Source organism: Aptenodytes forsteri, unplaced genomic scaffold (assembly GCF_000699145.1).
Source record: "Aptenodytes forsteri isolate BGI_AS27 unplaced genomic scaffold, ASM69914v1 Scaffold28, whole genome shotgun sequence".
NCBI classification, from domain to species: domain Eukaryota; kingdom Metazoa; phylum Chordata; class Aves; order Sphenisciformes; family Spheniscidae; genus Aptenodytes; species Aptenodytes forsteri.
The window spans coordinates 617,670-630,969 of NW_008794368.1; the positions used below are offsets into that span (position 1 = coordinate 617,670).

A 13,300-nucleotide genomic window follows, 5' to 3' on the forward strand; every position below is an offset into this window, starting at 1 on the left:
TTCTTGGCTGACTCTGACTATGGTTATGCTATGCATCCAGAGTTTTATTATGGGACTTGGGGGAAACAGTACTGCTATGATTTGGCAAGAGGGAGGTACAATAAACCATTCCTAGTTCCTGATTTACATTGAAAGAATGTAATACCTCCTTTAATTTCCAAGAATATGAATGCATTTCATACATTTGAGACTAGGCTCCTTAGTAAAGATTTACAGCTCTAACTAGACCTACCAATGACTCTCACAGAAATTGTTCTCAAATTCCCACATGGTAACTTAAATATACCATCATATTATAACTACGTTCCTGTGTGTGTATATAACATACACACACATATATATATAAACCTCTATGCTTTATATATATATATGCATTACATACATTTGAGACTAGGCTCCTTAGTAAAGATTTACAGCTCTAACTAGACCTACCAATGACTCTCACAGAAATTGTTCTCAAATTCCCACATGGTAACTTAAATATACCATCATATTATAACTACGTTCCTGTGTGTGTATATAACATACACACACATATATATATAAACCTCTATGCTTTATATATATATGGAATTGGCATACTGAAACTACACAAAACAAAAGAGAGGATACGGACTCTTCCAAGTAAGAGGAGGTATAAAACAGAGCAATAAAGCACACTACAAAGCCCTCAGGAAAGCCACTGAGATTATTTGCCTTTGTTCTTTTCCTTCCTTCTCTTAGCAAAACAGGGCAAAGATATTAGCATTACCATTAATGCACATAGAAGCTTTTGTGGCGCAAGTTAGTAACAGAGTCTAACACTGAAAGCAAGAAACTGGTTAAAGCACACTAAAGTCCCCTTCTAACCGCTATCCAGCACACAACTTCCATTACTCTAAATGGTTACTTTGCATGCACGTGGAAGGGAAAACAGGTCCTTATTCAAGTGAGAGAAAAGAGGAGGTTTCATGAGATTTAGGACTGATTTCTGAGCTTGAACAAGTTGGCTAACCCTAGAAAAGAATTCTAAGCAAGAATGGGTAACCACTAATCCATTGTTTCAGAAAATTACATTTAGTTAGTGCATTTTTAATCGACTACATATAGCATTATGAAGGGCCTTCACAGCAAACAAAGACTAACTATGCAATTTCCAAATATAAAGTATCTCATTACATTCTCTTTGTTAAAATAAATCCTGATGTGTAGATGGGATGTACAACAGAAGACATCAAGAACAGGACAGGAAGACTAAAGAAGAATCCAGACTTATTTTTTATGAATAGTTTGCACCAATTTGTCATTTTAGATAAATTTAACACTTGTTTCAGGCATACTAGTCAAAAGACCTATTTCTTGTCCAAGCTGGTTTATCATTTCCTTCCATACACTAGATTGGAGAAAAGAAGAAACAGAAGAGGACAGATAATGGATTTTACCATTCTGGCTTTCACCCTACTTTCAATTTCTTAACTTCTCTAACATTCATAATTTTGAAAAAAGTAGTGTAGGCTTGAAACTGCAGTCTAACTCCTGCTGTTGTCATTGACTCTAGGACTTACAACTTTTTAAGGTATATTCAAAGTTTCTTGCCCAAGCAACAAGTTTTCTCAAATCATAAGGTTTTTATAAAGAATACTTGCAATTAATGGCCCCCGTGGCAAATAACATTATCATCCCATTGCAGATGCCTTTGTTTGCATCGTGCAAAGAGAATAATGACAACGCTGCAGAAGTTCTTGTCTCTTCACGTAATAGGACATTCTGAAATGATTCCCATATATAAACTAAGCACATACATACTAAAGAATAAATACACTTTAAAAGCAAAAAAAAAAATGAAAATCAATTTTGGAGTTAATGAACCACAAGATAAATTACACATTTACTATTCAGTTCGTAATTTAAACAAATGGACAACGCTACTATCATAAATGTTATTTCAGAAACTGTAGTATTTTGAGGGTAAACGTCAAATGCACTGGTATGCACTGGACAGAGTATTTTAGCAAATCAGGAGATACTATATTTAAGTATTTTAAATAGTTAACAGATCACTTGGGCTCTGTAAAGTTGAACCGAGATTAAAAATGATAATATAAATAGGCCTTCTTCTAAAGTTCATGTTTCAGCCAAACTAAAAAATAACAGCTCAGAAGTATTTGAATGTGTAGCTAACATCTCAAAACAGATATAGAAATGTTAGGAAGCCAAGGAAGGTGTTTTTCAGTGGAGTTCAACAGACTCTAGACTCAGTGTTAGCATTAAACAATGATCTGGAAGAAAGTAAGACAGCACTACTGGTAAGGTTTGAAAATTAAATGAGTTCTGGTAGAATACAAATAGGAGCGAAGACAAATCAATTTTTAAAGATGACTCATCTGAGTAACTTTTATTTTAATGTAGCCAAAACTGGACCCCCAAACTTGACCACAAACGGCAACAGCATGACACCAATAACAAAAAGGCGAGCATTTGAAAACAGGCAGTAGGAGTGAACAGTATCCTTGGATAAAGATGCAGAAAAATATCAGACATGGCACCAGTACAACCGTTCACACACTACTGTGTCCAATTTTGGCACTTATGCTTCAAAAAACAAGTTGGAAAATAGGAAAAGGTCTGGAAAGAGCTAAGGGAATGATTACACGTCTGAGAAACAGGCTTAAAAATCTCTCTGAGTTAATCTCTGAGAAAGTTGAGTTGTGACTTGAGCACAGCCTACAAGTATTTACACAGGGAGGAGCTTTCTAACAGCTTTTTAGCAGCAAAGGGTACAAAGAGATCCATGGTTGAAAGCTGAAGTAACAAAAATTAGAAGTAAGACACAACTGTCCATTCTGAAAGAAAATAACTGTGGCAACGGTCTACTTCAGAACACAGTTAATTTTCCTTTCTTTTAAATCTTTGTCTCAAGACTGTCTAGCTTTCTTATTGACCAGAAAAATAAAATGTAAAAATAACTGACCAAATTTAATGTTAGGGACTTGCACTAGATAACCAGAGATTTAAAATTCAGTTTCGGTCCATGTAATGCTACGTAACAGATCTGTACAAGTGAACGGAACATACGTAGCCTGAGTACTAAAGCTCGAAAGAACAAGCTGATAGAAACAGGTAAATTCATGCAGGTTTTTCTCACATGTGTTATTACAAGCATTACCACTTCACAGACTCAAACACCTTGACTTAGAGAAGAAAAAACCAAAACCAAAACAGCGTGTGATGACTTAAAATTAGTGGGATTTTTAAAATACACAAGATAAAAATACGTCTTAAAATTAAAGTGATAAATACAGGAGATTGTGTTTTTTTCAGAAAAAGGACACCTTTGATTCTAAAGTGTGCTCTTTTCACGTTTCCATGCTTTCTTCTGCATCTACAATCCTATTAGTAAATAATTAATAGTAAGGACATGTGAGATTCTCTTGAACTCCCTTGATGTCTCCTGTTGATGTCAAAAGAAAAACAGTAAACACTGTAAAACTTTGCAAAAATATCAAGAGTTGGCAGTATTGAAATTACAGTGATGAAAAAATACCACTATGAAGACAAAATTAAGAATAATTTTGTCTCTCACCATGCACTTGCAAGAACTCATTTTTCCAGAGCTGAACTTCAATAGAAGTTTAAGGAGAGCAGTAGCAGTTTAATAACCCAATCTCTATCCCACTACATTTCAACAATTTTGGACTGCCAAACACTGCAACCTTTTTGGGTGACCCTGTAACATTAGTTTCTATGCATGGGTCATTCACAGTCTTCCACCTCTGACTTTCTTGAGGGGTTATTTTTGGTTCAAACGATTATAATCAGAAAGGAAGTAAAATGCAAAGTCAGGAAAAGAATCTTACTTCTTGTGTGTGTTGGAAGGTAATAGTAACACTTAAGAAATTCTTGTCCAAGCTTTGGGGAGAGTTCTGGAGGGTTGGAATAATTGGAAATGAAACAATATTTAGCAAATCTAAGTGCTGTTTATGCCATTGCCTACTTTTATAGAATGAGGGACTTTCTTACAGTGAAAATGCCTCACAGCACTATCTCAATTATATATCACCCAGAGCAAAGACAGATGCTGCAGATCAATATGAATAAACAGCTGATGTACACTGTGAACATGGAATATCACTGTCTATCTGATGAATATTAGGAGAATCAGAGATCTACTTTCTATCACAAGCACACGTGAAAATGACAATTCTGAGAAGGAGAATACAGAACTTCATTTTTTTTTTATTATTTTCATATTTACATGTTTTTCTAAAAACCACTGTGACACAGATTGACCTATGCACTGGAAAAGCAGCATGATGCATAACTTTTAAGTGAAGGTAGATTCTGCCTCATTCTTGTATCCTTTTTTTTTTCCTTAGTACACTTTGACGCTTTCATTACCTTGTTTGCAATAGGGGCAATATAAGAACTTAAGTATCATCATAGAGCAACTGTGGATGCCATGGGCCTTTTCCAGCCTTACTTTCAGTTACCTTATTCAGGTCAGACAACCTATGCAGATAGCAACTGGTAATATCTCAGTGACCACCAAAATCGGGGCTTATCTCTGTGCACTCGCACTCTGTAACTTAAAGGGCAAGGAGGATGTTGATGTGCCATGGTGTATTTTTTCCTCAGAGAAAAGCACTTCCTGATATGTATACCTCTAAAGTAATAGTGCAAATTTATAACTGTGAATCAGATAGCTTTATCAAGAGAGTCCTTAAAAAAATTTCTGTCTTAATTCTCACATTCTCCTTATACCTAACCTCCCTGGGGATCTTTTCTAAATACACTATTCAAACTTCTTTCTGTCTTCCTTTTACTTTATGGCACCATATTTTAAACAGGACATTACTTCATCAGAATAACCCAATTTAAAGGGAAACTAAACAAAAACTCACAGGCTGAAGAATGACTACAGTAAAGTGAAATGAACAAATTGGTAGCAGATTCATACGTATCATTACAGCCTATTTGGGCAGCAGAGAAAGTTGTGGGGAGAAGCCAGTTTTGCTTTCCGCTTTATATAACAGATGCAAAAATAAGTCTTGAAAAGCACCTTTTTCATGAAAAGGCTATGACGGCTCTTTGACTGTTGAATAACAGTCTCTGTTACATACACATTATGCTCTTTGTAGTTAGGCATTAAAAATTAGCTCTGCAGAATATTCAATACTTAATTTCTACCTCTTTCGGTTACTAGACACAACTGGCATGTGAAAGCACAGGAAAGCTTTTTCAAAGCACTCTTGCTGTTCTATTGTCATGCAAGACAAAAAAGGAGGTGTGGGTAAGTTTTAGGAGGTCTGCCACAGAATGTGTTAGATAACCAAAACTTTACATATCTACTTGAAAAATACCAAGCAGTTGGTGTTCATCTGTCTGAACAAAATTATTTCTCTCAAGAAAGCAGGTCTGCTGTTCAAAGCTGTTTGGAAGTTGTGACAAAGGAGCTTGTTCTCTGTTTGCAAAACAGAATGAGACTCTGAATTAACAAAACACACAAGTGGAGCCACACATGGGGTTAGCTATGCCATAAACCTGATGATGTGCAGAGAGAGCCTGGATTAGCAAAACATTCCCACAGTCAGCAAACCGCACTGGTATGATTTATTAGCAGCTAAAGCGGCTCTGAGATGGGAGGCAGTATAGTCCAGAGAATAATACCACTGAAAAAATAAAAATGTCAGAAGAACAGATCTTTAATTTCTGGCTCCAGCACTTACTATCTGACATCCAACCAATCACTTTCCTGTTCTCTACTTCAATTTCCTTAACACCGATCACAAACTTACATATCCGAAAAACATACTAAAACTGACAGGTAAAAAATTGTAGGCAACACAGATCAGAATATCATTAGTACAAAGCATATCAGAAAAGCATGTCTTAACATATGATTAGACTTTCCAAAAGCTTTTTTACCATTTAGAAATGCTGCGTGAAATTCAAAAAGCTCTGCGGCCAAACGTACTGGCTGCTAAAGACATCTCCACACCACTGCCTCTCGACTGCTTAACTAACACCTCACTTGCATCAGTTCAGAACTCTTCTGCCTCTTCCCATAAAGGCTGGTTAAGGTGAAGATGAAAAAATGAGAGGAAAGAGGTGTTACATGCTTTATTTCATAGTATCTTACTACTTGTGAGATACACCTCACAAGCTAAAGAATGCAGCCCTAGACTCAGTCTCCTGGCAGGAAGGTTCGATGCTCCCTCAAGCTGCTGCTGCTGATGCAGATACTGCTGACTGCCTCCGCTGTCTCAAATAAGAGAGCCAGGGGATAGGCGAGAGGTCACTCAACAGACCCACATTTCTAGCAACCAAGCAGTATACAATTGCTCAATTATCCTTGGACGTTCACAAAGTACAACTAGATGTAAGAAGGTCTATTCCCCTTTAGCTATGCTCATCAACCCAATGCCATGTATGATACTTGGCCATCCTTTATGCCTTGGCCCAAGTTCACTCTTTCCTACTATTCACATCTTTCCTTCTCCACCTAGACATTTCCCCAACAACACACTCACTGCTATTAAAATCAGTTTTGGGTCTTAATCTGAAAAATTTCTTTCCAGTCTGTCATCCCAAGTATGTTTTCCGATGAGCTGATGGAAACTTGTTACAGAGAATACTATTTCTCATGTCTTCCACGGTAGTTCAGAGGAGCCTGTGTGAAGGACTACTGCTTAGCTAATATATAAATGTGTAACAAAAATTCATCTGCCCCCTCAAAGCCCCAGCAATCCATAAAACAGACAAACAACAAATAGGCACAGGGTAAGAAGAGATGAGTGGGGGCTTTTCTAAGAAAAGGTAAGGGATTAAACAGCAAAAGTGGCAACAAAGCTGTCACCACAGACAATTTCAACTTCTTCATTTCCTGCTTCCAGTATGTGACTGGCTCTCCAAAACAGGGGAATTTAGGGAAGCATTTTTCTGCTTCAGAAAATTGAAATACATTATAGATATTGGAGTAATCAGAATGCAAACTAATTTAAAAAAAATGCGTATAGCTCCTAGTGAGATTGCCCTGAATAAATGGTATACGGCTACACATAAGTTTAAAGATTACACATGGTTTTAGGATACCATGTCACCAACTAGCATGGGACACCACAATGGTATTCCAATATAACCAATCACAGGAGTTTTCTTTGGAAGGGAACTCTGAAGGTCATCCAGTCCAACGTTCACCTCAACAATGGAACTAAGCCCAACCCTAGACCAGTTGAACCATCATTCTGTCCTTTTCTTTGGATAATGGCTGTATGCTGTCTGAACAACAAGATGCATCTCCCTGTGCACCACTTAAAGCCTCTGCCAAACCATGACAGCATCTGCTTAGGAGGAAAGAGGTGAGCTGGAGGCGTATTTCCTTCCGAATGTGGGAAATACCTGATACTTAAGAGTTATAAGGAACTGCAGATCTGGGATCGCACCCCTGTGGCTGCAGAGCACATACATGTGTACATGATGTACCTTCAGCACACAATGAAACATACTAGTTCTAGATCCATTAGAGGGAAGCATAACTCAGCAATGCCCCTAGTGTCATGCTGATCCAGCTCTGAATGGTCTAAATATGCTTTTGTGTTTTGAATGAAAGTAGCTACAGGTCTGTGTGTGCTGCCTCTTTTAAATGAAGGCACATGGAGAGAGGCATCCAACGTATGGCCTTAGCTGTATAGTCAAAGAAGAAACAAGAGAGTGACCTGTTTGTCATTTCATATGTTTACCATCTGGGAACTATTGCTTTCTGAAGCATCTTCACCACCACCTCTGAGTTCTGGAAAGAAGCCTCAAGCTGCACTCTTCCTCATTGCAAAACTAAATCCTAACTGTGTTGGTCATCTATCAATTCCTTTGATCTATGCTCATATTAGGCCACTGCCTATTTTTTAATGCTCATCTTTCAGTATTTTACCTTGTGATCAGTATGGCTGCATCAACTGAAGACATGTCTTCTCCCCAGCTTGTTGACATTTCTAAGTGTATATCATTCTTCTTGCCAAATTCTTCATGTTGCCATTTACAAAAGCTTTCCAGCATTTTTTCCCCATGATGTCCAATATACATCTCTGCCTGGAAATAAAAAACAATCCATTTTGTAAAATTATGATTCTGTAAATAGAATTAAGAACATTTTTTGACTGAGTTAGCAAAAATATTCTTTTTATGGCATAATATATTCACGGCAGAATGACTTGAACTTCACGAGCAGAGACCATCTTTTCACATGTTAAAGATACAGGTGAAGACAGTGCACTGAGAGGCATGCAGTGGATCTGTTCACCTGAACTCTTGTCTCATTTATTTGCTCACTTTTCACTATCCACAGTGAAGAAAAGATTAATGATGTGAAGATCCAGAATTCGAACATGAAATGAGACTTTTCCACCTGCTGAGAGGATACTAAATGAGACTTCCACCTGCTGAGAGGATACTGAAGAAATAAATACTTTCTTATTCACTGGAAAAATACAAAAATCAAGAACATGGATAAGGGAATCCCTTTTTCTTATGAACTAACTAATAACTAAAAGGATTTCCATAATATTTTGTAGAAAAAACAAGAAATCAGGTTGACATTGTCCTGAAATATGACATACAAACCATAGGTTAATAGAAAGTCTCTATCAAGACATCAGCTGACTCCACAGTGAAGAAAAGATTAATGATGTGAAGATCCAGAATTCGAACATGAAATGAGACTTTTCCACCTGCTGAGAGGATACTGAAGAAATAAATACTTTCTTATTCACTGGAAAAATACAATATTTTAAAATCAAGAACATGGATAAGGGAATCCCTTTTTCTTATGAACTAACTAAAATATGAAAGGATTTCCATAATATTTTGTAGAAAAAACAAGAAATCAGGTTGACATTGTCCTGAAATATGACATACAAACCATAGGTTAATAGAAAGTCTCTATCAAGACATCAGCTGACTCATCTTTTTTCAGAAAGAAAGAAGAACAGAATTTGAGATGATGCCTGAAAGGTGCAATGAAAGAATAGTGCTATATCATGGCACCTTTTGTTCATCTAGAGATTGCCTGACAAAGAACATCAGTTCTCCTTCTACTGTCCACTGTGTTTAAAGGAGATGATTTTTGTATTGAGCTATATGAATGCACAAAAAGCAGAGCACAAGCAGATTTTCTTAAGAACTAGCTGATTTCCACAAGGAAACTTTGTTTGATTGACTTAAAACTGCAAGCACAGAAAAATCTCAGTATGTGCAGGACATAAATTAGGAGAAGCTTAATCTTTACTGGGGCTGCCCAGCAGTGTAAATAACTAAATAATGCACAAAAGCTAACTGAGAAAATTTGTCACCCATTAAAGTCAGTGACTATTGGAAGCCTTTGTGGAGCAACAAGCTAAGCAGCATTACCCTCTACAGGTTAAGACAAAGATAATATATACTTACTGGAGTCTCATGAAGGAGGACAAGCTTAGTCACCCGAAGATTTACTTGTAGTCCAAGGCTCTTGTGCTGGAAAAGGTTAAAAACCTAAGATAAAAAACAGTAAATAAAAATAGTGCTTGTATTGCACACAACACACTGTAGACTAAAAATAACAGAACCTCGAAGAACCTCAAAAATTTCTCATATTCTACTGTGACTGCTTTAATTTTCCATAATTGGAACAGAACATTAAGCTAATGTATTGTGTTGATCTTCTGAAGGGAAAACAGAGCTTAGGCAGTATTCATTCTGGGAGCACAAAAAAGACCTTTTCCCCGCAATGGCTATGACCACTTTATAAACTGTAGCCTGTTTCTCCAAATACTTACACATGCATATAATACTATTCACATGAAAATTTTTATTCAGTTAAATCCAGGATCGTGGCCTGAGTCGTCTGACCCAGGACATGGCAATAACTCTTCCTCTCATTCAGGATAGTTAAAGTTTTTATTTATTGTTCAGCTTATGCTCCTTTTTTAGAACAATCTTTCCTTGTACATTACAGATGCTCGTTTTCACTGCTTTATGAACCATATGCATGCACTGCAGCTCCAGATAGAGCTGGGAGGGGATGTAATTGTCCGAGTGCATTACCATTTGTTTTTTTTAAGCCACTAATGATCACACAATCCTTCTCAACAACAATGTCATCCCTTCATAACAAGCATAGATCATGAGAAATCATCAAACACCCCAGCCTTCCCAACAACATCATGGGCTTCTAACCAAAAAATCATCTTGTTCAGCTCCCACTTTCTGGCTTCCCTGAAGATGTAAGACCAGACAGTACAGACAAATCTGCAGCACCATGGTTTTAGCTGCAAAACATATGGAGTAAGTCTTGACAGCCTGCTGATGGTCACGTACTGACTGTTCCTTAGAGGTGCTCAGTCAGAATAATTAAAAGGAGCAATGAAATCAGCCCGCTGTGCATGCATTGTTGGCAAAACGCCAAAATTAATTTTAAATTTCCTACCATGTTTAAGATGGTTAGAATAAATCTTCTGGCAGCATCTGTTCCATGATATGAAACCATAGCTGGATCTGCCACCACAACAGTTTCTATATTGTACTCCTGAGGTAACTTGTAAGAGTATCGTTTTCCTCTTCCACTTTCCGATACTTTTTGATTCTTGGATTTTCTTTTATCTGTAACATAAAACATTGCTTGACAAACTCATCCTTCAAACTACCCCTACAGTACTTTTAGGATTTGCTACCTGTGATGGTGGTACAACTCTGATTATGTGCAACGTAATAGCTATGAACTCTAATACATGCTTATTTAGCATTGCCAATGCTAAGGCTCAGACTGAAGGGCTGTACTACATATAAATGTTAGTTCACACCAAGAAAACAGGAATCTTATCCAGCTGCTCAAATAAAGTCCATCAGATTCTTTGCATCCTTTCACCTAACATATTCATAAAAGAATATATGCCTCCTAGTTTGGTTTGTGGGAGAAAACTAAATTCATGTTAGGTTTGACAGAAAAACAGTCTGAGATTGCAGAATTGTTATCTGCCCATCTTCCTAAGTCACAGAGAAAACATACTGATGTAACTGTATCTTAGCATAAAAGACGACAAATACAGATTTGCCACAAATTCAATATTAAGAAAATACATGGAAAAAATCAGTGATTTGCAAAGATGAAAGAATATTTCAGATGAGTAACTGCGAACGATATGTAGGATATAGGTTTGTTGGAAAAAAAAAAAGTGAAGTTTTACTAACATGACTTCAAAGTCAGTGCTGCTGTCATTATAAGCAGCTAAAGTAAAACAACAAAACCAAACCCTGGAAACAGGCTTCTAAACCTACACAAAGCTCCAAATTGAAAACATGTTACATTTATAGTAAGCTAGAGGTTACTGCTCTTGTTAATTTTAAGTCTCCCCTCCAAAGACATGACAAAATCCCCATTACTACTACAGTACATATGGAAAAAGAAAAACTAATTACACAGAAACAGTTCAAGCCAGAAGGCGGTCAGATATGCATACAGCAGTTAGCAATGATATTGAAAATAATTTAATTTAAAACAAAATATAAAATGAAACTCCCTGTTTTAACAGCCAAATTGTGTTAGATCCCCTTGAAAGGACATAAAACTTCTGGGACTGATCTCACTGAAGTCACTGAAATCAAGTGAAATTTTTTCCAGCTTCCACAATGGAATATTGGGCTCTCTGTTTACAACAAAAGTGATGCTTGAGATGACAATTATAAACACATGTTCTGGAAACAATCAAATATTCAGAGATTTTGAGGAAATGTTTTGCAATTAATCAGTCTCATCTCTAATAGGAAAGTTCCTGCATTCATTTTATAACACATGACTACTCTCCAAAAAATAAGTCACTCTTCAGTGCTAAAAATATGCCTTAAAAGTCACTGAACTCACGAATTAACTTTAAAATATAAGATACCAGTGGAAGAAGGATCCATGATTTAATATAACTGTATGTGTAATATAGATTATTAAATATTATGTAGCTATATTAAATATAATGTAGCTAGATACTTTTCAATTTAAAAAGTAAAAAGTATCCATGCTTAAAAAAGGTTATCTATCTTTTTCTGTAGTCATTTGTTAAAGATTATGTACGTGAGTGATTTAGTCCATCCCGCTACATTTTAGAAGGGCTTACTGATTCCTGTACAACTGGTGACAATGTAAGACTTACTAACACTGATAAGCATGCAAATTTAATAAAAGAAAAAAAGTATATATTCTCCAGAAATAAATATTTGGTGTTTCACTGCCTAGAAGTAGAAACAACTTATAAATTCATAAGCTATCTAAAATTAATTTTAACCTGTCTCATTTTGATCCTTCAGACACTTGCTTAGCCTTATACGTACAGCTAGCCTCTAGCTTTACTTGTGTTTGCTAACTGTGGATCTACTGCCTAGTTTATAAAACATCATGTATGTTTTTGTCACTCTTTTGAGAATAATTTTTAATGAAACTTCAGTATCAGGATTTGTGCCAGAAAAACTACACCCTATAAGCTATACAACTATGACTTACCCTACAAGTGTCTAATGCTGCAAGAGTAGGCTATAGATCTAAGTTTAAATAGTAAACTCATTTGGGTTAAAAAAGATCTCTCATGAGCCATCTGGTCAATCCACCTTCCTCCTAGGAGCAGTGATTGATTCCAGTGCTGTTTCCAGCAACACAGTTTATTCATTGTTCACCTCTTTTAAAAAAAACAGCAGCTAGTGGTTGAAAACTTTAAATTTAGTATTAGCATGGCTGTTCAGAGAAGTCTGCTAACACACCCCTCTAAAAGTTTTAGCTAGCAGTGCATTTTTATTCAGAATTGACAGTAAGCAGCCCACAATAAAACACAGCATTGTGCTAAACACTAAGGTCACTGCAGTCCCATAAACTGTTGAAACCTCTGTCTTTTGGGATTGTAGTGGATGAGAAGGCTGCACAGCTCTGTAGACAAGCTGGCTGCACGGGGCAGTGCCCATCATTTGCCTCAGATATCTGCCGGCTTAACAAACCAAAGGACAAACTGTTCTTGGCCAGCCGACCTTTTCCTAATTGCTGGCAGAATTCCCCATCACATGAGATCTCATTTATCTGAAAATTTTAGCTCTTCCCTAAGACCTTTAAATAAATGGAATTGGTAATTTTGGTACCAGTGGTATTCAAACAACTACCACGATTACTGCCAGATAACAGGCAAAACAGGCTTTAGGTAAAAACACTTGTTTCTTTACACGCTCATAAATAAGTAAAAATTGTAAAGAATTGCTCATTATTGAAGGTACAGTATGTAAGAGATAATAACTCCTGCAAAAAAACACACCTACATGAATA

At 36.6% G+C, this 13,300-nt stretch overlaps 1 protein-coding gene across 1 annotated transcript in view; it reads right to left on the reverse strand.

Moving 5' to 3' along the window:
• ADAMTS19 (ADAM metallopeptidase with thrombospondin type 1 motif 19) overlaps nucleotides 1–13,300 on the reverse strand; it is a 167,672-nt gene that overhangs the window by 112,057 nt on the left and 42,315 nt on the right. The window contains exons 4-6 of the mRNA XM_019474001.1: nucleotides 10,436–10,608; nucleotides 9,418–9,501; nucleotides 7,907–8,064 (exon numbers count right to left, since the gene is read on the reverse strand). Coding sequence (XP_019329546.1) covers nucleotides 7,907–8,064; nucleotides 9,418–9,501; nucleotides 10,436–10,608 — 415 coding nt within the window. The remainder of the gene's footprint in view (nucleotides 1–7,906; nucleotides 8,065–9,417; nucleotides 9,502–10,435; nucleotides 10,609–13,300) is intronic.